The sequence below is a fragment of the Salmo salar genome, chromosome ssa10 (assembly GCF_905237065.1).
Source record: "Salmo salar chromosome ssa10, Ssal_v3.1, whole genome shotgun sequence".
Classification (NCBI taxonomy): domain Eukaryota; kingdom Metazoa; phylum Chordata; class Actinopteri; order Salmoniformes; family Salmonidae; genus Salmo; species Salmo salar.
Window position 1 is genome coordinate 52,076,938 of NC_059451.1, and position 26,708 is coordinate 52,103,645.

General features: G+C 44.6%; 1 protein-coding gene across 1 annotated transcript in view; it reads right to left on the reverse strand.

Moving 5' to 3' along the window:
* Positions 1 to 2,511: 2,511 nt before the first annotated feature.
* insrb (insulin receptor b) overlaps positions 2,512 to 26,708 on the reverse strand; it is a 281,258-nt gene continuing 257,061 nt past the window's right edge. The window contains exons 13-20 of the mRNA XM_045687930.1: positions 9,322 to 9,478; positions 8,937 to 9,033; positions 8,694 to 8,761; positions 8,336 to 8,565; positions 4,972 to 5,245; positions 4,274 to 4,403; positions 3,646 to 3,780; positions 2,512 to 3,367 (exon numbers count right to left, since the gene is read on the reverse strand). Of these exons, the coding sequence (XP_045543886.1) occupies positions 3,007 to 3,367; positions 3,646 to 3,780; positions 4,274 to 4,403; positions 4,972 to 5,245; positions 8,336 to 8,565; positions 8,694 to 8,761; positions 8,937 to 9,033; positions 9,322 to 9,478 (1,452 nt within the window). The 3' untranslated portion in view covers positions 2,512 to 3,006. The remainder of the gene's footprint in view (positions 3,368 to 3,645; positions 3,781 to 4,273; positions 4,404 to 4,971; positions 5,246 to 8,335; positions 8,566 to 8,693; positions 8,762 to 8,936; positions 9,034 to 9,321; positions 9,479 to 26,708) is intronic.

Sequence of the window (26,708 nt, forward strand, 5' to 3'; positions counted from 1 at the left end):
CCCATCTCCAGTCAGCTCAGATGAGATATAGATGAGTCTTCTCTGACCTATAACCCTACAAACACCCCGACCAATAGAACAAGACAATGAAGTACAATCATCAGGACAAGACAAGATGTCTGTCCAAGCAAGCAGACATCACATCTCTAGCCCCACTGATAATACCAACCAATCAATAGATTGCTAATGATCAACCATAGATAAGAGAAATTAATATAGTCACATCAATGTTCAATGACAGATAACATGACGTCTAGACCATGGTTCCATCGGACCAAAGATACAACAGATAGGAAACCAAGGAGTTTCAGTTGGAGCAGAATTACCACCCAAACTCTTCCACTGACCGAAGAACAGCATTTGAAAGATGCCATGATTTTTCTAAAATGGTGGGCTGCCCTTTGATGCCGAGGAGAACAGGGTTCTCCTGAGGGTTGGACAGAGAAGTGAAATCCCGTGTGACCATCTGTGTGTCATTTCCAGGGTTAGAAACATTAAGAATAAAATAAGAACATCTTACCAGGAAAGCCACAGATGAAAACATTAAACATTAACTATTTACAAGAACATAAATATCGTATATATTATATATAAAATATTGATATAAAAAAAACAATATTCCATATATACTATATACAAAACCAGTCAAAAGTTTGAACACACCTACTCATTTCAGAGTTTTTATTTTAATTTTTTTACTATTTTCTACATTGTAGAATAATAGTGAAGACATCAAAACTATTAAATAACACATATGGAATCATGTAGTAACCAAAAAAGTGTTAAACAAATCAAAATATATTTTATATTTGAGATTCTTCAAAGTAGCCACCCTTTGCCTTGACAGCTTTGCACACTCTTGGCATTCTCTCAACCAGCTTCATGAGGTAGTCACCTGGAATGCATTTCAATTAACAGGTGTGACTTGTTAAAAGTTAATTGGTGGAATTTCTTTCCTTCTTAATGCGTTTGAGCGTGGTATACAGAAGATAGCCTTATTTGGTAAAAGACCAAGTCCATATCATGGCAAGAACAGCTCAAATAAGCAAAGAGAAACAACAGTCCATCATTATAAGACATGAAGGTCAGTCAAAGCGGAAAATTTCAACAACTTTTAAAGTTTCTTCAAGTGCGGTCGCAAAAACCATCAAGCGCTACAATGAAACTGGCTCTCATGAGGACCGCCATAGGAAAGGAAGACCCAGAGTTACCTCTGCTGCAGAGGATAAGTTCATTAGAGTTACCAGCCTCAGAATGCAGCCAAAATAAATGCTACAGAGTTCAAGTAACAGACACATCTCAACATCAACTGTTCAGAGGAGACTGCGTGAATCAGGCCTTCATGGTCAAATTGCTGCAAAGAAACCACTACTAAAGGACACCAATAAGAAGAAGAGACTTGCTTATGCCAAGAAACATGGGCAATGGATATTAGACCGGTGGAAATCTGTCCTTTGGTCTGATGAGTCCAAATTTGAGATTTTTGGTTCCAACCGCTGTGTCTTTGTGAGACGCAGAGTAGGTGAACGGATGATTTCCGCCTGTGTGGTTCCCACCGTGAAGCATGGAGGAGGTGTGATGGTGCTTTGCTGGTGACACTGTCTGTGATTTATTTAGAATTCAAGGCACACTTAACCAGCATGGCTACCACAGCATTCTGCAGCGATACGCCATCCCATCTGGTTTGCGCTTAGTGGGACTATCATTTGTTTTTCAACAGGACAATGACCCCAAACATCTTTCCAGGCTGTGTAAGTGCTATTTGACCAAGGAGAGTGATGGAGTGCTGCATCAGATGACCTGGCCTCCACAATCACCCGACCTCAACCCAATTGAGATGGTTTGGGATGAGTTGGACCGCAGAGTGAAGGAAAAGCAGCCAACAACTGCTCAGCATATGTGGGAACTCCTTCAAGACTGTTGGAAAAGCATTCCTCATGAAACTGGTTGAGAGAACACCAAGACTGTGCAAAGCTGTCATCAAGTCAAAGGGTGGCTACTTTGAAGAATCTCAAATATAAAATATATTTTGATTTGTTTAACACTTTTTTGGTTACTACATGATTATATGTTATTTCATAGTTTTGATGTCTTCACTACTTTTCTACAATGTAGAAAAAAGTAAAAATAAAGAAAAACCCCGGAATGAGTAGGTGTCTCCAAACTTTTGACTGGTACTGTATATTCTATATATATTCTATACCCACTAAAATATATCAAAGCAGCAGCTATTGGTCAGTCGAAGGAACTGTTTTGTCCAACTTTAACTGTTTAAATATCCTTCAGCCATAACGCGAGGACACAGAAATAAAACAAAGAGATGAGACAAAAAAAAGCGAATAAATTACAACTATTCACCAAACACCACAATAATCTGTGAAGTTTAGCATTCTGCAGAAAAAAAAGACATTTCCCTCTACAAATAGATATTTGTTCTAGGAGAGAGTCTATGCCATCCCATAATTCAAAACTGTTTAGTCATTGTTCAAAGGAAAAGAATACAAGCATTGATACACTTCTCTTTGTTTATAGGCCACGTATAAAAAGGCCACTATCTGAAAACATTTTCAGTTGAAAACGAAACAGGAGAATGGAGGAGAGATGGGACAGCCTGGGGAGAGAGAGAGAGAGAGAGAGAGAGAGAGAGAGAGAGAGAGAGAGAGAGAGAGAAAGAAAGAGGTTTGGATCATAAGCAGCCTTATGGTTCTTTAAGCTGTGTGTTCACAGTTTTTTATTTTTCCAGCGACCAGTCCTGGAAACTTGGCAATTGTGAAAACAAAATAAAGAGAGTAGAAAGTTGTAGTAGATGATTCTGGATAAATGCGAAAATGTCTCAACATATACCAAAAGGTTTGCATCCTGTGCCGCCATGCTTGGCAGCTGTGAGGAAGAAATAAAAAAAAGTCCTGAGATCTGTTTTTTTTTTAAGGGCTTCTGAAAGAGTAATATAATACAAAAAATAATTAGAAAACGATAGAACAAAGGAGCTGAAAAGAAGAGAAAATGTTAGGAAGGGCTGGATCTGGGCAACGATAAGATTCGTCCGTTTTTCTTGCCACCGTTCATGTGCGTGTAGGGCACGTGTTCCTCGTAATTGCCCCTCAGGCCCTGACTAGGTCCCTCATCTCTGGACAGACTGTCTCTGTCCTCTCTCTGGGAGTAGGACGATGGGTCCAGCGGGATACTCTCCATGTTTTCCAGGTCCAAGTCAAACTCCTCCGACTCCGGGAGCTTGTTCTCCTCGCTGTAGAAGAAGGACACCTCCTGGAAGCTGGGGTGAAGGTCCTCCTTCAACATCTCAATGATTTCCTGGAAGGTGGGACGCATCTTGGGGTTGTACTGCCAGCACATAGACATCAGGTTGTGGCTGAGGGAGGAGGAGAGGGAGAAAGATGGAGGAGGAGGAGAAAGATGAATAATGAATGAGAATCTATGGGCTCTATGCACAAGCCGCTCACCTCGGTTAGTCCCCATTGAAGCACAACTAGCCCTGGAATATTGTATGCATGTAGTAGGTGGTAACTCAAACTGTTAACCAAGTCAAAATAATATACATCATGTACTTTGTATGCTTGGTAGTGGATATCAATGTAAAAGACAACAGATCCCACGATGCACTAAAAGTCTAGTGTTTGAGACACTTACATCCTCTGTTCACAGTTCTCTGGTCTGTCCAGGTATCCTCCGTCCATGACGAACTTGAGGACCTGTTCATTGGACAGGCCCTGGTACGGCTGCTCTGCCAGGGTACTGACCTCCCACAACACCACGCCAAACGACCTGGGGTCAGACAGACAGACATTACCAGATAGATATCATCTCAAGACAACAACAACAACAAAAAACAAGATGTAAATAAGGAAATAAAAGACTAGTGGCCTCAAATTCAACTCTGGGCCTTGAAACCAGTTCATCTGCTTTATTTAATCGTTTACGGGTCTGATTTAGACCTGGGACATTAGGTGGGTACAATTAATCATCAGGTAGAACAGCAAACCAGCAGTAGTCTGGATCTCGTAGGCCGTAGCTAGGGTTAGATTTGAATCCCCCCTGGACTAGTGTAACAACTGAATAAAACAGTGCTGACAGAGTTACTGTAGACATAAAGGGGGTTGGAACAGGGGGAGGGAGTGGAGAAAGATGTTCCTTCTCTCAACACAAAAAATGAAATAAAATAGGTTCTTGCTCTCAGGAGATTGAATAGCGTGGATGAAACATGTCCAGCAGACAGGCCCTTCTGACATCAGTGGCAGCCCAGGAGTATCTTCCTCACCAGCAGTCTGAATGAGCGGTGAACACTCCGTCCTTGAGCGACTCAGGAGCCATCCACCTTACAGGGAGCAGACCCTTCCCTCCCTTGCGGTAGTAGTCCGTCTCGTAGATATCTCTGGTCATACCAAAGTCTGGAGAAACACAGTCGTATATATATATATATATATATATATCAACCACAGGCGCACACAGGCCACTTTGTTACAATACAGCATTCCACCACTCCTGAATTATTAACCCAAGCCTCATTCACCAGTCATGATGTACTTGTTGAAACTGAAGCATCACAGAGAGAATCATGTTTGGTACAGTCTTAATGTACTGTACCATCACAGAGGGAATCACATGTTTGGTACAGTCTTATTGTACTGTACCATCACAGAGAGAATCACATGTTTGGTACAGTCTTAATGTACTGTACCATCACAGAGAGAATCACATGTTTGGTACAGTCTTAATGTACTGTACCATCACAGAGAGAATCACATGTTTGGTACAGTCTTAATGTACTGTACCATCACAGAGAGAATCACATGTTTGGTACAGTCTTAATGTACTGTACCATCACAGAGAGAATCACGTTTGGTACAGTCTTAATGTACTGTACCATCACAGAGAGAATCACGTTTGGTACAGTCTTAATGTACTGTACCATCACAGAGAGAATCACATGTTTGGTACAGTCTTAATGTACTGTACCTCCGATCTTGACGGTGTTGTCCTCAGCCACCATGCAGTTCCTAGCAGCTAGATCTCTGTGGACAAACTTCTTGGCGTTGAGGTAGGCCATGCCGTCTGCTATCTCTCCTGACATCTGGATCATCTCTTTCAGTGTGGGAGGGGGCTTCCCTGTGGGGTTACTCTCGGAGTCTGGGCGGAGGGCCCGCAGGAAGCTCTTCAGATCTCCATGGGTCATCAGCTCCATCACCACCAGAGTGGGCTGGCCCTTAGACACCACACCCAGCAGACGCACCTACAGACAGAGAGAACAGGGAGACTTAGTGACTACACTACAGACAGAGAGAACAGGGAGAGTTAGTCACTACACTACACTACAGACAGTGAGAGCAGGGAGAGTTAGTCACTACACTACAGACAGAGAGAACAGGGAGAGTTAGTCACTACACTACACTACAGACAGAGAACAGGGAGAGTTAGTCACTACACTACACTACAGACAGTGAGAGCAGGGAGAGTTAGTCACTACACTACAGACAGAGAGAACAGGGAGAGTTAGTCACTACACTACAGACAGAGAGAACAGGGAGAGTTAGTCACTACACTACAGACAGAGAGAACAGGGAGAGTTAGTCACTACACTACACTACAGACAGAGAGAACAGGGAGAGTTAGTCACTACACTACACTACAGACAGAGAGAACAGGGAGAGTTAGTCACTACACTACACTACAGACAGAGAGAGCAGGGAGAGTTAGTCACTACACTACACTACAGACAGAGAGAACAGGGAGAGTTAGTCACTACACTACACTACAGACAGAGAGAACAGGGAGAGTTAGTCACTACACTACACTACAGACAGAGAGAACAGGGATAGTTAGTCACTACACTACACTACAGACAGAGAGAACAGGGAGAGTTAGTCACTACACTACAGACAGAGAGAACAGGGAGAGTTAGTCACTACACTACAGACAGAGAGAACAGGGAGAGTTAGTCACTACACTACAGACAAAGAGAACAGGGAGACTTAGTCACTACACTACAGACAGAGAGAACAGGGAGAGTTAGTCACTACACTACAGACAGAGAGAACAGGGAGAGTTAGTCACTACACTACAGACAGAGAGAACAGGGAGAGTTAGTCACTACACTACAGACAGAGAGAACAGGGAGACTTAGTCACTACACTACAGACAGAGAACAGGGAGAGTTAGTCACTACACTACACTATAGACAGAGAGAACAGGGAGACTTAGTCACTACACTACAGACAGAGAGAACAGGGAGAGTTAGTCACTACACTACACTACAGACAGAGAGAGCAGGGAGAGTTAGTCACTACACTACACTACAGACAGAGAGAACAGGGAAACTTAGTGACTACACTACAGACAGAGAGAACAGGGAGAGTTAGTCACTACACTACACTACAGACAGAGAGAACAGGGAGAGTTAGTCACTACACTACACTACAGACAGAGAGAACAGGGATAGTTAGTCACTACACTACTGACAGAGAGAACAGGGAGAGTTAGTCACTACACTACACTACAGACAGAGAGAACAGGGAGAGTTAGTCACTACACTACAGACAGAGAGAACAGGGAGAGTTAGTCACTACACTACAGACAGAGAGAACAGGGAGAGTTAGTCACTACACTACACTACAGACAGAGAGAACAGGGAGAGTTAGTCACTACACTACAGACAGAGAGAACAGGGAGAGTTAGTCACTACACTACTGACAGAGAGAACAGGGAGAGTTAGTCACTACACTACTGACAGAGAGAACAGGGAGAGTTAGTCACTACACTACACTACAGACAGAGAGAACAGGGAGAGTTAGTCACTACACTACAGACAAAGAGAACAGGGAGACTTAGTCACTACACTACTGACAGAGAGAACAGGGAGAGTTAGTCACTACACTACAGACAGAGAGAACAGGGAGACTTAGTCACTACACTACAGACAGAGAGAACAGGGAGACTTAGTCACTACACTACAGACAGAGAGAACAGGGAGAGTTAGTCGCTACACTACAGACAGAGAGAACAGGGAGACTTAGTCACTACACTACAGACAGAGAGAACAGGGAGACTTAGTCACTACACTACTGACAGAGAGAACAGGGAGAGTTAGTCACTACACTACAGACAGAGAGAACAGGGAGACTTAGTCACTACACTACTGACAGAGAGAACAGGGAGACTTAGTCACTACACTACAGACAGAGAGAACAGGGAGAGTTAGTCACTACACTACAGACAGAGAGAACAGGGAGACTTAGTCACTACACTACAGACAGAACAGGGAGAGTTAGTCACTACACTACAGACAGAGAGAACAGGGAGAGTTAGTCACTACACTACACTACAGACAGAGAGAACAGGGAGAGTTAGTCACTACACTACACTACAGACAGAGAGAACAGGGAGACTTAGTCACTACACTACAGACAGAGAGAACAGGGAGAGTTAGTCACTACACTACAGACAGAGAGAACAGGGAGACTTAGTCACTACACTACAGACAGAGAGAACAGGGAGAGTTAGTCACTACACTACAGACAGAGAGAACAGGGAGAGTTAGTCACTACACTACACTACAGACAGAGAGAACAGGGAGACTTAGTCACTACACTACACTATAGACAGAGAGAACAGGGAGAGTTAGTCACTACACTACACTACAGACAGAGAGAACAGGGAGACTTAGTCACTACACTACTGACAGAGAGAACAGGGAGACTTAGTCACTACACTACAGACAGAGAGAACAGGGAGACTTAGTCACTACACTACAGACAGAGAGAACAGGGAGAGTTAGTCACTACACTACTGACAGAGAGAACAGGGAGACTTAGTCACTACACTACAGACAGAGAGAACAGGGAGACTTAGTCACTACACTACAGACAGAGAGAACAGGGAGAGTTAGTCGCTACACTACAGACAGAGAGAACAGGGAGACTTAGTCACTACACTACAGACAGAGAGAACAGGGAGACTTAGTCACTACACTACTGACAGAGAGAACAGGGAGACTTAGTCACTACACTACAGACAGAGAGAACAGGGAGACTTAGTCACTACACTACAGACAGAGAGAACAGGGAGACTTAGCCACTACACTACAGACAGACAGAACAGGGAGAGTTAAGAACATTAAAAGATATATACATTTCTCTACATAATAACTTGAGAAAATCTACTCAATATAAAGATGGAAAACAGCGCCAATGTTCGCCCCATCGCCGTTGTTATTGTTTTGTTGACAAAGCGGAGGTGAGGAGCGTCGTGCCATGTGCAGTACATATTCTGAAGGTAATATATTATACAATAGTTAATAATGAAAGTGAATGAATAGGTTTCTTACCACGTGGTGACAGCTGAAGGCCTTCATGACGGAGGCCTCGTTGAGGAACTCTATCCTCTCTCTCAGACTGGCCGACTCGTTGACCGTCTTCACTGCCACACGCGTGTCCGGCTCGCCCTTCACGATGTCCTTGGCGACGCCCTCGTAGACCATGCCAAACGAGCCCTGACCCAGCTCCTTCAGGATGTTGATCTTTTCCCTCGCCACCTCCCAGTCATCTGGTATGTACACTACACCACACAAGGGAACAAAGTTCTCATTTTACTTCACTACTTAATGTACTAGAATGTTTATTTAAGCACACAAACCACCTCACTGGAAAACAAAACCCTCTGGAACGGTTTGCGGTTGTCCTTACCGTCGCTAGCGCTCAGGTACTCCGGGTTGGACGAGGCAATCAGAGGTCCAGTTGGTCCCTCAATTTGTCTGATACACAGTCAAAAGAAGAGTCAAAGATATCCTTGCATATTTGTTTATATGTCTTGCCAAGCCATCATTGTAAATAATAATTTGTTACCTGCCTGGTAAAATAAATTTACCAGATAAAGGCTAAATAAATAAAATGATACCAAAAAAAAAATCTAAATCAATCAAGTCTTACTTCTTCTTATAGACCATCAAGACTCCGCCTCCCACGAAGAGCAGCAGGATGAAGCAGATGACTGGGCCAATGATAATGTTCAGTGAAACGATGTCCTCTGCAACAAACACAGCAGCCATTGGTCAGTCACAGTCATGGCAACATGAACTGTTCAAATGTGTCCAGAGTACGCTGTGTTCCTCTGTAGCCTGTTGTTGTTTGTGTGTGTGTGTGTGTGTGTGTGTGTGTGTGTGTGTGTGTGTGTGTGTGTGTGTGAAGTGATATTTTACTGTCATGTTTTTCTGACCCGTGTGAAATAAATAAAAATTAGCAATAAATATATCACAAAACAATATATATAATTCCAGACAAAGTAAGTACATTGGCCCAGGCGGGCAGGACTTACTGTCGGGCATGAAGAAATAGGTGGGTTTAGTCCAGGAGCCATTTCCTGCCAGTGAGGTGGCACGGATCTTCACAGTGTAGTTCCCAGGATGCACCACACGCAGTCTGCAGCCTCCAATCTGGGCGTAGGTCTTCCTGGACACGCAGTGATGCAGCTCCTGGAACACAGATCACTACACGGTTAGAGAGTTGTTATAGCAAGGTAATTCCATTAAATCACACATAGTGTTTTATAAAAGGGTGTGACTGTGAGTACCAGGGTTTATAATAGACAAGGCTTCCCTAGCCGTAACAACAAAGTCTGTGAATCAAACAGCTTTCAACCTAGCATACTAACACTCAATCTTGTCAATATATTATCAACATACAACAAAAAACAAGAAGCATACGTGATTACCTTTCACAATTAAATATTTGTCCAGATTTCTTTAAGCCACTGTCAGTAAAAAGTGCAACGCATTGTCATTGCAGAAGGAATCAAAGCTCTTAATTCCTTGGTTACTGAGATATCTATTTGTTTACACGAGGGGAGGGGGGTGCAGTTCCTGTTTCTATCGCCATGGTAACAGATCTACTACAGGCTCCCTGGGTCAGACGGTGCAGTAGTGAATACCAATGAGTGATGAGTCCACACATTTACCACAGCAATAAACACACACACACACACACACACACACACACACACACACACACACACACACACACACACACACACACAATGTACAGGGGGTGACAATCAGAACTAAAAACAAATCATAGATTTTCTTTCATAATGGCTGTGGTTGTTTTTCAGCATAATGCACAAGACCAGGACTATGAGCCCTGACAATATGGTTGAAAAACAACTTGTAGTTGATTCTAGTATTGGTACTGACCTCAGGGTCACCATCCTCCTGTAGTTGACTCTAGTATTGGTACTGACCTCAGGGTCACCTATCTATCCTCCTGTAGTTGATTCCAGTGTTGGTACTGACCTCAGGGTCACCTATCTATTCTCCTGCAGTTGATTGTAGTATTGGTACTGACCTCAGGGTCACCTATCCATCCTCCTGTAGTTGATTCTAGTATTGGTACTGACCTCAGGGTCACCTATCCATCCTCCTGTAGTTGATTCTAGTATTGGTACTGACCTCAGGGTCTCCTGTCCTCCTGTAGTTGATTCTAGTATTGGTACTGACCTCAGGGTCTCCTATCCTCCTGTAGTTGATTCTAGTATTGGTACTGACCTCAGGGTCTCCTATCCTCCTATAGTTGATTTGAGTATTGGCACTGAGCTCAAGGTCTCGCATCCTCCTGTAGTTGATTCTAGTATTGGTACTGACCTCAGGGTCACCTATCTGTCCTCCTGTAGTTGATTATAGTATTGGTACTGACCTCAGGGTCACCCATCTATCCTCCTGTAGTTGATTCTAGTATTGGTACTGACCTCAGGGTCTCCTATCCTCCTATAGTTGATTTGAGTATTGGTACTGACCTCAGGGTTACCTATCTATCCTCCTGTAGTTGATTATAGTATTGGTACTGACCTCAGGGTCACCTATATATCCTCCTGTAGTTGATTCTAGTATTGGTACTGACCTCAGGGTCACCTATCTATCCTCCTGTAGTTGATTCCAGTATTGGTACTGACCTCAGGGTCACCTATCCTCCTGTAGTTGATTCTAGTATTGGTACTGACCTCAGGGTCACCTATCCATCCTCCTGTAGTTGATTCTAGTATTGGTACTGACCTCAGGGTCACCTATCCTCCTGTAGTTGATTCTAGTATTGGTACTGACCTCAGGGTCACCTATCCTCCTGTAGTTGATTCTAGTATTGGTACTAACCTCAGGGTCTCCATCCTCCTGTAGTTGATTGTAGTATTGGTACTGACCTCAGGGTCACCTATCCTCCTGTAGTTCATTCTAGTATTGGTACTGACCTCAGGGTCAACTATCCTCCTGTAGTTGATTCTAGTATTGGTACTGACCTCAGGATCTCCATCCTCCTGTAGTTGATTCCAGTGTTGGTACTGACCTCAGGGTCACCTATCTATTCTCCTGCAGTTGATTGTAGTATTGGTACTGACCTCAGGGTCACCTATCCATCCTCCTGTAGTTGATTCTTGTATTGGTACTGACCTCAGGGTCACCTATCCATCCTCCTGTAGTTGATTCTAGTATTGGTACTGACCTCAGGGTCTCCTGTCCTCCTGTAGTTGATTCTAGTATTGGTACTGACCTCAGGGTCTCCTATCCTCCTGTAGTTGATTCTAGTATTGGTACTGACCTCAGGGTCTCCTATCCTCCTATAGTTGATTTGAGTATTGGCACTGAGCTCAAGGTCTCGCATCCTCCTGTAGTTGATTCTAGTATTGGTACTGACCTCAGGGTCTCCTGTCCTCCTGTAGTTGATTCTAGTATTGGTACTGACCTCAGGGTCTCCTATCCTCCTGTAGTTGATTCTAGTATTGGTACTGACCTCAGGGTCTCCTATCCTCCTATAGTTGATATGAGTATTGGCACTGAGCTCAAGGTCTCGCATCCTCCTATAGTTGATTCTAGTATTGGTACTGACCTCAGGGTCTCCTATCCTCCTGTAGTTGATTCTAGTATTGGTACTGACTGTCTCTATCTCCTATAGTTGATTCTAGTATTGGTACTGACCTCAGGGTCTCCTATCCTCCTGTAGTTGATTCTAGTATTGGTACTGACCTCAGGGTCACCTATCTGTCCTCCTGTAGTTGATTATAGTATTGGTACTGACCTCAGGGTCACCTATCTATCCTCCTGTAGTTGATTCTAGTATTGGTACTGACCTCAGGGTCTCCTATCCTCCTATAGTTGATTTGAGTATTGGTACTGACCTCAGGGTTACCTATCTATCCTCCTGTAGTTGATTCTAGTATTGGTACTGACCTCAGGGTCACCTATCTATCCTCCTGTAGTTGATTCTAGTATTGGTACTGACCTCAGGGTCACCTATCTATCCTCCTGTAGTTGATTCCAGTATTGGTACTGACCTCAGGGTCACCTATCCTCCTGTAGTTGATTCTAGTATTGGTACTGACCTCAGGGTCTCCTATCCTCCTATAGTTGATTTGAGTATTGGCACTGAGCTCAAGGTCTCACATCCTCCTGTAGTTGATTCTAGTATTGGTACTGACCTCAGGGTCTCCTATCCTCCTGTAGTTGATTCTAGTATTGGTACTGACCTCAGGGTCACCTATCTGTCCTCCTGTAGTTGATTATAGTATTGGTACTGACCTCAGGGTCACCCATCTATCCTCCTGTAGTTGATTCTAGTATTGGTACTGACCTCAGGGTCTCCTATCCTCCTATAGTTGATTTGAGTATTGGTACTGACCTCAGGGTTACCTATCTATCCTCCTGTAGTTGATTCTAGTATTGGTACTGACCTCAGGGTCACCTATCTATCCTCCTGTAGTTGATTCTAGTATTGGTACTGACCTCAGGGTCACCTATCTATCCTCCTGTAGTTGATTCCAGTATTGGTACTGACCTCAGGGTCACCTATCCTCCTGTAGTTGATTCTAGTATTGGTACTGACCTCAGGGTCACCTATCCATCCTCCTGTAGTTGATTCTAGTATTGGTACTGACCTCAGGGTCACCTATCCTCCTGTAGTTGATTCTAGTATTGGTACTGACCTCAGGGTCACCTATCCATCCTCCTGTAGTTGATTCTAGTATTGGTACTAACCTCAGGGTCTCCATCCTCCTGTAGTTGATTGTAGTATTGGTACTGACCTCAGGGTCACCTATCCTCCTGTAGTTCATTCTAGTATTGGTACTGACCTCAGGGTCAACTATCCTCCTGTAGTTGATTCTAGTATTGGTACTGACCTCAGGATCTCCATCCTCCTGTAGTTGATTCCAGTGTTGGTACTGACCTCAGGGTCACCTATCTATTCTCCTGCAGTTGATTGTAGTATTGGTACTGACCTCAGGGTCACCTATCCATCCTCCTGTAGTTGATTCTTGTATTGGTACTGACCTCAGGGTCACCTATCCATCCTCCTGTAGTTGATTCTAGTATTGGTACTGACCTCAGGGTCTCCTGTCCTCCTGTAGTTGATTCTAGTATTGGTACTGACCTCAGGGTCTCCTATCCTCCTGTAGTTGATTCTAGTATTGGTACTGACCTCAGGGTCTCCTATCCTCCTATAGTTGATTTGAGTATTGGCACTGAGCTCAAGGTCTCGCATCCTCCTGTAGTTGATTCTAGTATTGGTACTGACCTCAGGGTCTCCTATCCTCCTGTAGTTGATTCTAGCATTGGTACTGACCTCAGGGTCACCTATCTGTCCTCCTGTAGTTGATTATAGTATTGGTACTGACCTCAGGGTGTCCTATCCTCCTATAGTTGATTTGAGTATTGGCACTGAGCTCAAGGTCTCGCATCCTCCTGTAGTTGATTCTAGTATTGGTACTGACCTCAGGGTCTCCTATCCTCCTGTAGTTGATTCCAGTATTGGTACTGACCTCAGGGTCACCTATCTGTCCTCCTGTAGTTGATTATATTATTGGTACTGACCTCAGGGTCACCCATCTATCCTCCTGTAGTTGATTCTAGTATTGGTACTGACCTCAGGGTCTCCTATCCTCCTATAGTTGATTTGAGTATTGGTACTGACCTCAGGGTTACCTATCTATCCTCCTGTAGTTGATTCTAGTATTGGTACTGACCTCAGGGTCACCTATCTATCCGCCTGTAGTTGATTATAGTATTGGTACTGACCTCAGGGTCACCTATCTATCCTCCTGTAGTTGATTCCAGTATTGGTACTGACCTCAGGGTCACCTATCCTCCTGTAGTTGATTCTAGTATTGGTACTGACCTCAGGGTCACCTATCCATCCTCCTGTAGTTGATTCTAGTATTGGTACTGACCTCAGGGTCACCTATCCTCCTGTAGTTGATTCTAGTATTGGTACTGACCTCAGGGTCACCTATCCATCCTCCTGTAGTTGATTCTAGTATTGGTACTAACCTCAGGGTCTCCATCCTCCTGTAGTTGATTGTAGTATTGGTACTGACCTCAGGGTCACCTATCCTCCTGTAGTTCATTCTAGTATTGGTACTGACCTCAGGGTCAACTATCCTCCTGTAGTTGATTCTAGTATTGGTACTGACCTCAGGATCTCCATCCTCCTGTAGTTGATTCTAGTATTGGTACTGACCTCAGGGTCACCTATCTATCCTCCTGCAGTTGATTGTAGTATTGGTACTGACGTCAGGGTCTTCTATCCTCCTGTAGTTGATTCAAGTATTGGTACTGACCTCAGGGTCACAATCCTCCTGTAGTTGATTGTAGTATTGGTACTGACCTCAGGGTCACCTATCTATCCGCCTGTAGTTGATTCTAGTATTGGTACTGACCTCAGGGTCACCTATCCATCCTCCTACAGTTGATTGTAGTATTGGTACTGACCTCAGGGTCACCTATCTTTTCTCCTGCAGTTGATTATAGTATTGGTACTGACCTCAGGGTCACCTATCTATCCGCCTGTAGTTGATTATAGTATTGGTACTGACCTCAGGGTCACCTATCTGTCCTCCTGTAGTTGATTCTAGTATTGGTACTGACCTCAGGGTCACCTATCTATCCTCCTGTAGTTGATTCTAGTATTGGTACTGACCTCAGGGTCTCCTATCCTCCTATAGTTGATTTGAGTATTGGTACTGACCTCAGGGTCTCCCATCCTCCTGTAGTTGATTCTAGAATTGGTACTGACCTCAGGGTCTCCATCCTCCTGTAGTTGATTATAGCATTGGTACTGACCTCAGGGTCACCCATCTATCCTCCTGTAGTTGATTCTAGTATTGGTACTGACCTCAGGGTCACCTATCCTCCTGTAGTTGATTCTAGAATTGGTACTGACCTCAGGGTCACCATCCTCCTGTAGTTGATTCTAGTATTGGTACTGACCTCAGGGTCATCTATCTATCCTCCTGCAGTTGATTGTAGTATTGGTACTGACCTCAGGGTCTCCTATCCTCAAATAGTTGATTCTAGAATTGGTACTGACCTCAGGGTCACCATCCTCCTGTAGTTGATTCTAGTATTGGTACTGACCTCAGGGTCACCTATCTATCCTCCTGCAGTTGATTGTAGTATTGGTACTGACCTCAGGGTCACCTATCCTCCTGTAGTTCATTCTAGTATTGGTACTGACCTCAGGGTCACCTATCCTCCTGTCGTTGATTCTAGTATTGGTACTGACCTCAGGATCTCCATCCTCCTGTAGTTGATTCTAGTATTGGTACTGACCTCAGGGTCACCCATCTATCCTCCTGCAGTTGATTCTAGTATTGGTACTGACCTCAGGATCTCCATCCTCCTGTAGTTGATTCTAGTATTGGTACTGACCTCAGGGTCACCTATCTATCCTCCTGCAGTTGATTGTAGTATTGGTACTGACCTCAGGGTCTCCTATCCTCCTGTAGTTGATTCTAGTATTGGTACTGACCTCAGGGTCACCTATCTATCCTCCTGTAGTTGATTCTAGTATTGGTACTGACCTCAGGGTCACCTATCTATCCTCCTGTAGTTGATTCTAGTATTGGTACTGACCTCAGGGTCACCTATCCTCCTGTAGTTGATTCTAGTATTCGTACTGACCTCAGGGTCACCTATCCTCCTGTAGTTGATTCTAGTATTGGTACTGACCTCAGGGTCTCCTATCCTCCTGTAGTTGATTCTAGTATTGGTACTGACCTCAGGGTCTCCTATCCTCCTGTAATTGATTCTAGTATTGGTCCTGACCTCAGGGTCACCTATCTATCCTCCTGTAGTTGATTCTAGTATTGGTAAAGACCTCAGGGTCACCTATCTATCCTCCTGTAGTCGATTCTAGTATTGGTACAGACCTCAGGGTCACCTATCTATCCTCCTGTAGTTGATTCTAGTATTGGTACTGACCTCAGGGTCACCTATCTATCCTCCTGTAGTTGATTCTAGTATTGGTACTGACCTCAGGGTCACCTATCTATCCTCCTGTAGTTGATTCTAGTATTGGTACTGACCTGAGGGTCACCTATCTATCCTCCTGTAGTTGATTCTAGTATCGGTACTGACCTCAGGGTCACCTATCTATCCTCCTGTAGCTGATTCTAGTATTGGTACTGACCTCAGGGTCACCTATCCTCCTGTAGTTGATTCTAGTATTCATACTGACCTCAGGGACCTATCCTCCTGTAGTTGATTCTAGTATTGGTACTGACCTCAGGGTCACCTATCTATCCTCCTGTAGTTGATTCTAGTATTGGTACTGACCTCAGGGTCACCTATCTATCCTCCTGTAGTTGATTCCAGTATTGGTACTGACCTCAGGGTCACCTATCTATCCTCCTGTAGTTGATTCTAGTATTGGTACTGACCTCAGGGTCACCTATCTATCCTCCTGTAGTTGATTCCAGTATTGGTACTGACCTCAGGGTCACCTATCCTCCTGTAGTTGATTCTAGTATCGGTACTGACCTCAGGGTCACCTATCCATCCTCCTGTAGTTGATTCTAGTATTGGTACTAACCTCAGGGTCTCCATCCTCCTGTAGTTGATTCTAGTATTGGTACTGACCTCAGGGTCTCCTATCCTCCTATAGTTGATTTGAGTATTGGTACTGACCTCAGGGTCTCCCATCCTCCTGTAGTTGATTCTAGAATTGGTACTGACCTCAGGGTCTCCATCCTCCTGTAGTTGATTATAGCATTGGTACTGACCTCAGGGTCACCCATCTATCCTCCTGTAGTTGATTCTAGTATTGGTACTGACCTCAGGGTCACCTATCCTCCTGTAGTTGATTCTAGAATTGGTACTGACCTCAGGGTCTCCTATACTCCTGTAGTTGATTCTAGTATTGGTACTGACCTCAGGGTCTCCTATCCTCCTGTAATTGATTCTACTATTGGTACTGACCTCAGGGTCACCTATCTATCCTCCTGTAGTTGATTCTAGTATTGGTACTGACCTCAGGGTCACCTATCTATCCTCCTGTAGTTGATTCTAGTATTGGTACTGACCTCAGGGTCACCTATCTATCCTCCTGTAGTTGATTCTAGTATTGGTACTGACCTGAGGGTCACCTATCTATCCTCCTGTAGTTGATTCTAGTATCGGTACTGACCTCAGGGTCACCTATCTATCCTCCTGTAGCTGATTCTAGTATTGGTACTGACCTCAGGGTCACCTATCCTCCTGTAGTTGATTCTAGTATTCATACTGACCTCAGGGACCTATCCTCCTGTAGTTGATTCTAGTATTGGTACTGACCTCAGGGTCACCTATCTATCCTCCTGTAGCTGATTCTAGTATTGGTACTGACCTCAGGGTCACCTATCCTCCTGTAGTTGATTCTAGTATTCATACTGACCTCAGGGACCTATCCTCCTGTAGTTGATTCTAGTATTCATACTGACCTCAGGGACCTATCCTCCTGTAGTTGATTGTAGTATTGGTACTGACCTCAGGGTCACCTATCTATCCTCCTGTAGTTGATTCTAGTATTGGTACTGACCTCAGGGTCACCTATCTATCCTCCTGTAGTTGATTCCAGTATTGGTACTGACCTCAGGGTCACCTATCTATCCTCCTGTAGTTGATTCTAGTATTGGTACTGACCTCAGGGTCACCTATCTATCCTCCTGTAGTTGATTCCAGTATTGGTACTGACCTCAGGGTCACCTATCCTCCTGTAGTTGATTCTAGTATCGGTACTGACCTCAGGGTCACCTATCCATCCTCCTGTAGTTGATTCTAGTATTGGTACTAACCTCAGGGTCTCCATCCTCCTGTAGTTGATTCTAGTATTGGTACTGACCTCAGGGTCTCCTATCCTCCTATAGTTGATTTGAGTATTGGTACTGACCTCAGGGTCTCCCATCCTCCTGTAGTTGATTCTAGAATTGGTACTGACCTCAGGGTCTCCATCCTCCTGTAGTTGATTATAGCATTGGTACTGACCTCAGGGTCACCCATCTATCCTCCTGTAGTTGATTCTAGTATTGGTACTGACCTCAGGGTCACCTATCCTCCTGTAGTTGATTCTAGAATTGGTACTGACCTCAGGGTCTCCTATCCTCCTGTAGTTGATTCTAGTATTGGTACTGACCTCAGGGTCTCCCATCCTCCTGTAGTTGATTCTAGAATTGGTACTGACCTCAGGGTCTCCATCCTCCTGTAGTTGATTATAGCATTGGTACTGACCTCAGGGTCACCCATCTATCCTCCTGTAGTTGATTCTAGTATTGGTACTGACCTCAGGGTCACCTATCCTCCTGTAGTTGATTCTAGTATTGGTACTGACCTCAGGGTCACCTATCCTCCTGTAGTTGATTCTAGAATTGGTACTGACCTCAGGGTCACCATCCTCCTGTAGTTGATTCTAGTATTGGTACTGACCTCAGGGTCATCTATCTATCCTCCTGCAGTTGATTGTAGTATTGGTACTGACCTCAGGGTCTCCTATCCTCAAATAGTTGATTCTAGAATTGGTACTGACCTCAGGGTCACCATCCTCCTGTAGTTGATTCTAGTATTGGTACTGACCTCAGGGTCACCTATCTATCCTCCTGCAGTTGATTGTAGTATTGGTACTGACCTCAGGGTCACCTATCCTCCTGTAGTTCATTCTAGTATTGGTACTGACCTCAGGGTCACCTATCCTCCTGTAGTTGATTCTAGTATTGGTACTGACCTCAGGGTCTCCTATCTATCCTCCTGTAGTTGATTCTAGTATTGGTACTGACCTGAGGGTCACCTATCTATCCTCCTGTAGTTGATTCTAGTATCGGTACTGACCTCAGGGTCACCTATCTATCCTCCTGTAGCTGATTCTAGTATTGGTACTGACCTCAGGGTCACCTATCCTCCTGTAGTTGATTCTAGTATTCATACTGACCTCAGGGACCTATCCTCCTGTAGTTGATTCTAGTATTGGTACTGACCTCAGGGTCACCTATCTATCCTCCTGTAGTTGATTCTAGTATTGGTACTGACCTCAGGGTCTCCTATCCTCCTATAGTTGATTTGAGTATTGGTACTGACCTCAGGGTTACCTATCTATCCTCCTGTAGTTGATTATAGTATTGGTACTGACCTCAGGGTCACCTATATATCCTCCTGTAGTTGATTCTAGTATTGGTACTGACCTCAGGGTCACCTATCTATCCTCCTGTAGTTGATTGTAGTATTGGTACTGACCTCAGGGTCACCTATCCTCCTGTAGTTGATTCTAGTATTGGTACTGACCTCAGGGTCACCTATCCATCCTCCTGTAGTTGATTCTAGTATTGGTACTGACCTCAGGGTCACCTATCCTCCTGTAGTTGATTCTAGTATTGGTACTGACCTCAGGGTCACCTATCCTCCTGTAGTTGATTCTAGTATTGGTACTAACCTCAGGGTCTCCATCCTCCTGTAGTTGATTGTAGTATTGGTACTGACCTCAGGGTCACCTATCCTCCTGTAGTTCATTCTAGTATTGGTACTGACCTCAGGGTCAACTATCCTCCTGTAGTTGATTCTAGTATTGGTACTGACCTCAGGATCTCCATCCTCCTGTAGTTGATTCCAGTGTTGGTACTGACCTCAGGGTCACCTATCTATTCTCCTGCAGTTGATTGTAGTATTGGTACTGACCTCAGGGTCACCTATCCATCCTCCTGTAGTTGATTCTTGTATTGGTACTGACCTCAGGGTCACCTATCCATCCTCCTGTAGTTGATTCTAGTATTGGTACTGACCTCAGGGTCTCCTGTCCTCCTGTAGTTGATTCTAGTATTGGTACTGACCTCAGGGTCTCCTATCCTCCTGTAGTTGATTCTAGTATTGGTACTGACCTCAGGGTCTCCTATCCTCCTATAGTTGATTTGAGTATTGGCACTGAGCTCAAGGTCTCGCATCCTCCTGTAGTTGATTCTAGTATTGGTACTGACCTCAGGGTCTCCTGTCCTCCTGTAGTTGATTCTAGTATTGGTACTGACCTCAGGGTCTCCTATCCTCCTGTAGTTGATTCTAGTATTGGTACTGACCTCAGGGTCTCCTATCCTCCTATAGTTGATTTGAGTATTGGCACTGAGCTCAAGGTCTCGCATCCTCCTATAGTTGATTCTAGTATTGGTACTGACCTCAGGGTCTCCTATCCTCCTGTAGTTGATTCTAGTATTGGTACTGACCTCAGGGTCACCTATCTGTCCTCCTGTAGTTGATTATAGTATTGGTACTGACCTCAGGGTCACCTATCTATCCTCCTGTAGTTGATTCTAGTATTGGTACTGACCTCAGGGTCTCCTATCCTCCTATAGTTGATTTGAGTATTGGTACTGACCTCAGGGTTACCTATCTATCCTCCTGTAGTTGATTCTAGTATTGGTACTGACCTCAGGGTCACCTATCTATCCTCCTGTAGTTGATTCTAGTATTGGTACTGACCTCAGGGTCACCTATCTATCCTCCTGTAGTTGATTCCAGTATTGGTACTGACCTCAGGGTCACCTATCCTCCTGTAGTTGATTCTAGTATTGGTACTGACCTCAGGGTCTCCTATCCTCCTATAGTTGATTTGAGTATTGGCACTGAGCTCAAGGTCTCACATCCTCCTGTAGTTGATTCTAGTATTGGTACTGACCTCAGGGTCTCCTATCCTCCTGTAGTTGATTCTAGTATTGGTACTGACCTCAGGGTCACCTATCTGTCCTCCTGTAGTTGATTATAGTATTGGTACTGACCTCAGGGTCACCCATCTATCCTCCTGTAGTTGATTCTAGTATTGGTACTGACCTCAGGGTCTCCTATCCTCCTATAGTTGATTTGAGTATTGGTACTGACCTCAGGGTTACCTATCTATCCTCCTGTAGTTGATTCTAGTATTGGTACTGACCTCAGGGTCACCTATCTATCCTCCTGTAGTTGATTCTAGTATTGGTACTGACCTCAGGGTCACCTATCTATCCTCCTGTAGTTGATTCCAGTATTGGTACTGACCTCAGGGTCACCTATCCTCCTGTAGTTGATTCTAGTATTGGTACTGACCTCAGGGTCACCTATCCATCCTCCTGTAGTTGATTCTAGTATTGGTACTGACCTCAGGGTCACCTATCCTCCTGTAGTTGATTCTAGTATTGGTACTGACCTCAGGGTCACCTATCCATCCTCCTGTAGTTGATTCTAGTATTGGTACTAACCTCAGGGTCTCCATCCTCCTGTAGTTGATTGTAGTATTGGTACTGACCTCAGGGTCACCTATCCTCCTGTAGTTCATTCTAGTATTGGTACTGACCTCAGGGTCAACTATCCTCCTGTAGTTGATTCTAGTATTGGTACTGACCTCAGGATCTCCATCCTCCTGTAGTTGATTCCAGTGTTGGTACTGACCTCAGGGTCACCTATCTATTCTCCTGCAGTTGATTGTAGTATTGGTACTGACCTCAGGGTCACCTATCCATCCTCCTGTAGTTGATTCTTGTATTGGTACTGACCTCAGGGTCACCTATCCATCCTCCTGTAGTTGATTCTAGTATTGGTACTGACCTCAGGGTCTCCTGTCCTCCTGTAGTTGATTCTAGTATTGGTACTGACCTCAGGGTCTCCTATCCTCCTGTAGTTGATTCTAGTATTGGTACTGACCTCAGGGTCTCCTATCCTCCTATAGTTGATTTGAGTATTGGCACTGAGCTCAAGGTCTCGCATCCTCCTGTAGTTGATTCTAGTATTGGTACTGACCTCAGGGTCTCCTATCCTCCTGTAGTTGATTCTAGCATTGGTACTGACCTCAGGGTCACCTATCTGTCCTCCTGTAGTTGATTCTAGTATCGGTACTGACCTCAGGGTCACCTATCTATCCTCCTGTAGCTGATTCTAGTATTGGTACTGACCTCAGGGTCACCTATCCTCCTGTAGTTGATTCTAGTATTCATACTGACCTCAGGGACCTATCCTCCTGTAGTTGATTCTAGTATTGGTACTGACCTCAGGGTCACCTATCTATCCTCCTGTAGTTGATTCTAGTATTGGTACTGACCTCAGGGTCTCCTATCCTCCTATAGTTGATTTGAGTATTGGTACTGACCTCAGGGTTACCTATCTATCCTCCTGTAGTTGATTATAGTATTGGTACTGACCTCAGGGTCACCTATATATCCTCCTGTAGTTGATTCTAGTATTGGTACTGACCTCAGGGTCACCTATCTATCCTCCTGTAGTTGATTGTAGTATTGGTACTGACCTCAGGGTCACCTATCCTCCTGTAGTTGATTCTAGTATTGGTACTGACCTCAGGGTCACCTATCCATCCTCCTGTAGTTGATTCTAGTATTGGTACTGACCTCAGGGTCACCTATCCTCCTGTAGTTGATTCTAGTATTGGTACTGACCTCAGGGTCACCTATCCTCCTGTAGTTGATTCTAGTATTGGTACTAACCTCAGGGTCTCCATCCTCCTGTAGTTGATTGTAGTATTGGTACCAACCTCAGGGTCACCTATCCTCCTGTAGTTCATTCTAGTATTGGTACTGACCTCAGGGTCAACTATCCTCCTGTAGTTGATTCTAGTATTGGTACTGACCTCAGGATCTCCATCCTCCTGTAGTTGATTCCAGTGTTGGTACTGACCTCAGGGTCACCTATCTATTCTCCTGCAGTTGATTGTAGTATTGGTACTGACCTCAGGGTCACCTATCCATCCTCCTGTAGTTGATTCTTGTATTGGTACTGACCTCAGGGTCACCTATCCATCCTCCTGTAGTTGATTCTAGTATTGGTACTGACCTCAGGGTCTCCTGTCCTCCTGTAGTTGATTCTAGTATTGGTACTGACCTCAGGGTCTCCTATCCTCCTGTAGTTGATTCTAGTATTGGTACTGACCTCAGGGTCTCCTATCCTCCTATAGTTGATTTGAGTATTGGCACTGAGCTCAAGGTCTCGCATCCTCCTGTAGTTGATTCTAGTATTGGTACTGACCTCAGGGTCTCCTGTCCTCCTGTAGTTGATTCTAGTATTGGTACTGACCTCAGGGTCTCCTATCCTCCTGTAGTTGATTCTAGTATTGGTACTGACCTCAGGGTCTCCTATCCTCCTATAGTTGATTTGAGTATTGGCACTGAGCTCAAGGTCTCGCATCCTCCTGTAGTTGATTCTAGTATTGGTACTGACCTCAGGGTCTCCTATCCTCCTGTAGTTGATTCTAGTATTGGTACTGACCTCAGGGTCACCTATCTGTCCTCCTGTAGTTGATTCTAGTATTGGTACTGACCTCAGGGTCACCTATCTATCCTCCTGTAGTTGATTCTAGTATTGGTACTGACCTCAGGGTCTCCTATCCTCCTGTAGTTGATTCGAGTATTGGTACTGACCTCAGGGTTACCTATCTATCCTCCTGTAGTTGATTCTAGTATTGGTACTGACCTCAGGGTCACCTATCTATCCTCCTGTAGTTGATTCTAGTATTGGTACTGACCTCAGGGTCACCTATCTATCCTCCTGTAGTTGATTCCAGTATTGGTACTGACCTCAGGGTCACCTATCCTCCTGTAGTTGATTCTAGTATTGGTACTGACCTCAGGGTCTCCTATCCTCCTATAGTTGATTTGAGTATTGGCACTGAGCTCAAGGTCTCACATCCTCCTGTAGTTGATTCTAGTATTGGTACTGACCTCAGGGTCTCCTATCCTCCTGTAGTTGATTCTAGTATTGGTACTGACCTCAGGGTCACCTATCTGTCCTCCTGTAGTTGATTCTAGTATTGGTACTGACCTCAGGGTCACCCATCTATCCTCCTGTAGTTGATTCTAGTATTGGTACTGACCTCAGGGTCTCCTATCCTCCTGTAGTTGATTTGAGTATTGGTACTGACCTCAGGGTTACCTATCTATCCTCCTGTAGTTGATTCTAGTATTGGTACTGACCTCAGGGTCACCTATCTATCCTCCTGTAGTTGATTCTAGTATTGGTACTGACCTCAGGGTCACCTATCTATCCTCCTGTAGTTGATTCCAGTATTGGTACTGACCTCAGGGTCACCTATCCTCCTGTAGTTGATTCTAGTATTGGTACTGACCTCAGGGTCACCTATCCATCCTCCTGTAGTTGATTCTAGTATTGGTACTGACCTCAGGGTCACCTATCCTCCTGTAGTTGATTCTAGTATTGGTACTGACCTCAGGGTCACCTATCCATCCTCCTGTAGTTGATTCTAGTATTGGTACTAACCTCAGGGTCTCCATCCTCCTGTAGTTGATTGTAGTATTGGTACTGACCTCAGGGTCACCTATCCTCCTGTAGTTCATTCTAGTATTGGTACTGACCTCAGGGTCAACTATCCTCCTGTAGTTGATTCTAGTATTGGTACTGACCTCAGGATCTCCATCCTCCTGTAGTTGATTCCAGTGTTGGTACTGACCTCAGGGTCACCTATCTATTCTCCTGCAGTTGATTGTAGTATTGGTACTGACCTCAGGGTCACCTATCCATCCTCCTGTAGTTGATTCTTGTATTGGTACTGACCTCAGGGTCACCTATCCATCCTCCTGTAGTTGATTCTAGTATTGGTACTGACCTCAGGGTCTCCTGTCCTCCTGTAGTTGATTCTAGTATTGGTACTGACCTCAGGGTCTCCTATCCTCCTGTAGTTGATTCTAGTATTGGTACTGACCTCAGGGTCTCCTATCCTCCTGTAGTTGATTTGAGTATTGGCACTGAGCTCAAGGTCTCGCATCCTCCTGTAGTTGATTCTAGTATTGGTACTGACCTCAGGGTCTCCTATCCTCCTGTAGTTGATTCTAGCATTGGTACTGACCTCAGGGTCACCTATCTGTCCTCCTGTAGTTGATTATAGTATTGGTACTGACCTCAGGGTGTCCTATCCTCCTATAGTTGATTTGAGTATTGGCACTGAGCTCAAGGTCTCGCATCCTCCTGTAGTTGATTCTAGTATTGGTACTGACCTCAGGGTCTCCTATCCTCCTGTAGTTGATTCCAGTATTGGTACTGACCTCAGGGTCACCTATCTGTCCTCCTGTAGTTGATTATATTATTGGTACTGACCTCAGGGTCACCCATCTATCCTCCTGTAGTTGATTCTAGTATTGGTACTGACCTCAGGGTCACCTATCCTCCTGTAGTTGATTCTAGAATTGGTACTGACCTCAGGGTCTCCTATCCTCCTGTAGTTGATTCTAGTATTGTTACTGACCTCAGGGTCTCCTATCCTCCTGTAGTTGATTCTAGTATTGGTACTGACCTCAGGGTCACCTATCTATCCTCCTGTAGTTGATTCTAGTATTGGTACTGACCTCAGGGTCACCTATCTATCCTCCTGTAGTTGATTCTAGTATTGGTACTGACCTCAGGGTCACCTATCTATCCTCCTGTAGTTGATTCTAGTATTGGTACTGACCTGAGGGTCACCTATCTATCCTCCTGTAGTTGATTCTAGTATCGGTACTGACCTCAGGGTCACCTATCTATCCTCCTGTAGCTGATTCTAGTATTGGTACTGACCTCAGGGTCACCTATCCTCCTGTAGTTGATTCTAGTATTCGTACTGACCTCAGGGACCTATCCTCCTGTAGTTGATTCTAGTATTGGTACTGACCTCAGGGTCACCTATCTATCCTCCTGTAGCTGATTCTAGTATTGGTACTGACCTCAGGGTCACCTATCCTCCTGTAGTTGATTCTAGTATTCGTACTGACCTCAGGGACCTATCCTCCTGTAGTTGATTCTAGTATTCGTACTGACCTCAGGGACCTATCCTCCTGTAGTTGATTGTAGTATTGGTACTGACCTCAGGGTCACCTATCTATCCTCCTGTAGTTGATTCTAGTATTGGTACTGACCTCAGGGTCACCTATCTATCCTCCTGTAGTTGATTCCAGTATTGGTACTGACCTCAGGGTCACCTATCTATCCTCCTGTAGTTGATTCTAGTATTGGTACTGACCTCAGGGTCACCTATCTATCCTCCTGTAGTTGATTCCAGTATTGGTACTGACCTCAGGGTCACCTATCCTCCTGTAGTTGATTCTAGTATCGGTACTGACCTCAGGGTCACCTATCCATCCTCCTGTAGTTGATTCTAGTATTGGTACTAACCTCAGGGTCTCCATCCTCCTGTAGTTGATTCTAGTATTGGTACTGACCTCAGGGTCTCCTATCCTCCTATAGTTGATTTGAGTATTGGTACTGACCTCAGGGTCTCCCATCCTCCTGTAGTTGATTCTAGAATTGGTACTGACCTCAGGGTCTCCATCCTCCTGTAGTTGATTATAGCATTGGTACTGACCTCAGGGTCACCCATCTATCCTCCTGTAGTTGATTCTAGTATTGGTACTGACCTCAGGGTCACCTATCCTCCTGTAGTTGATTCTAGAATTGGTACTGACCTCAGGGT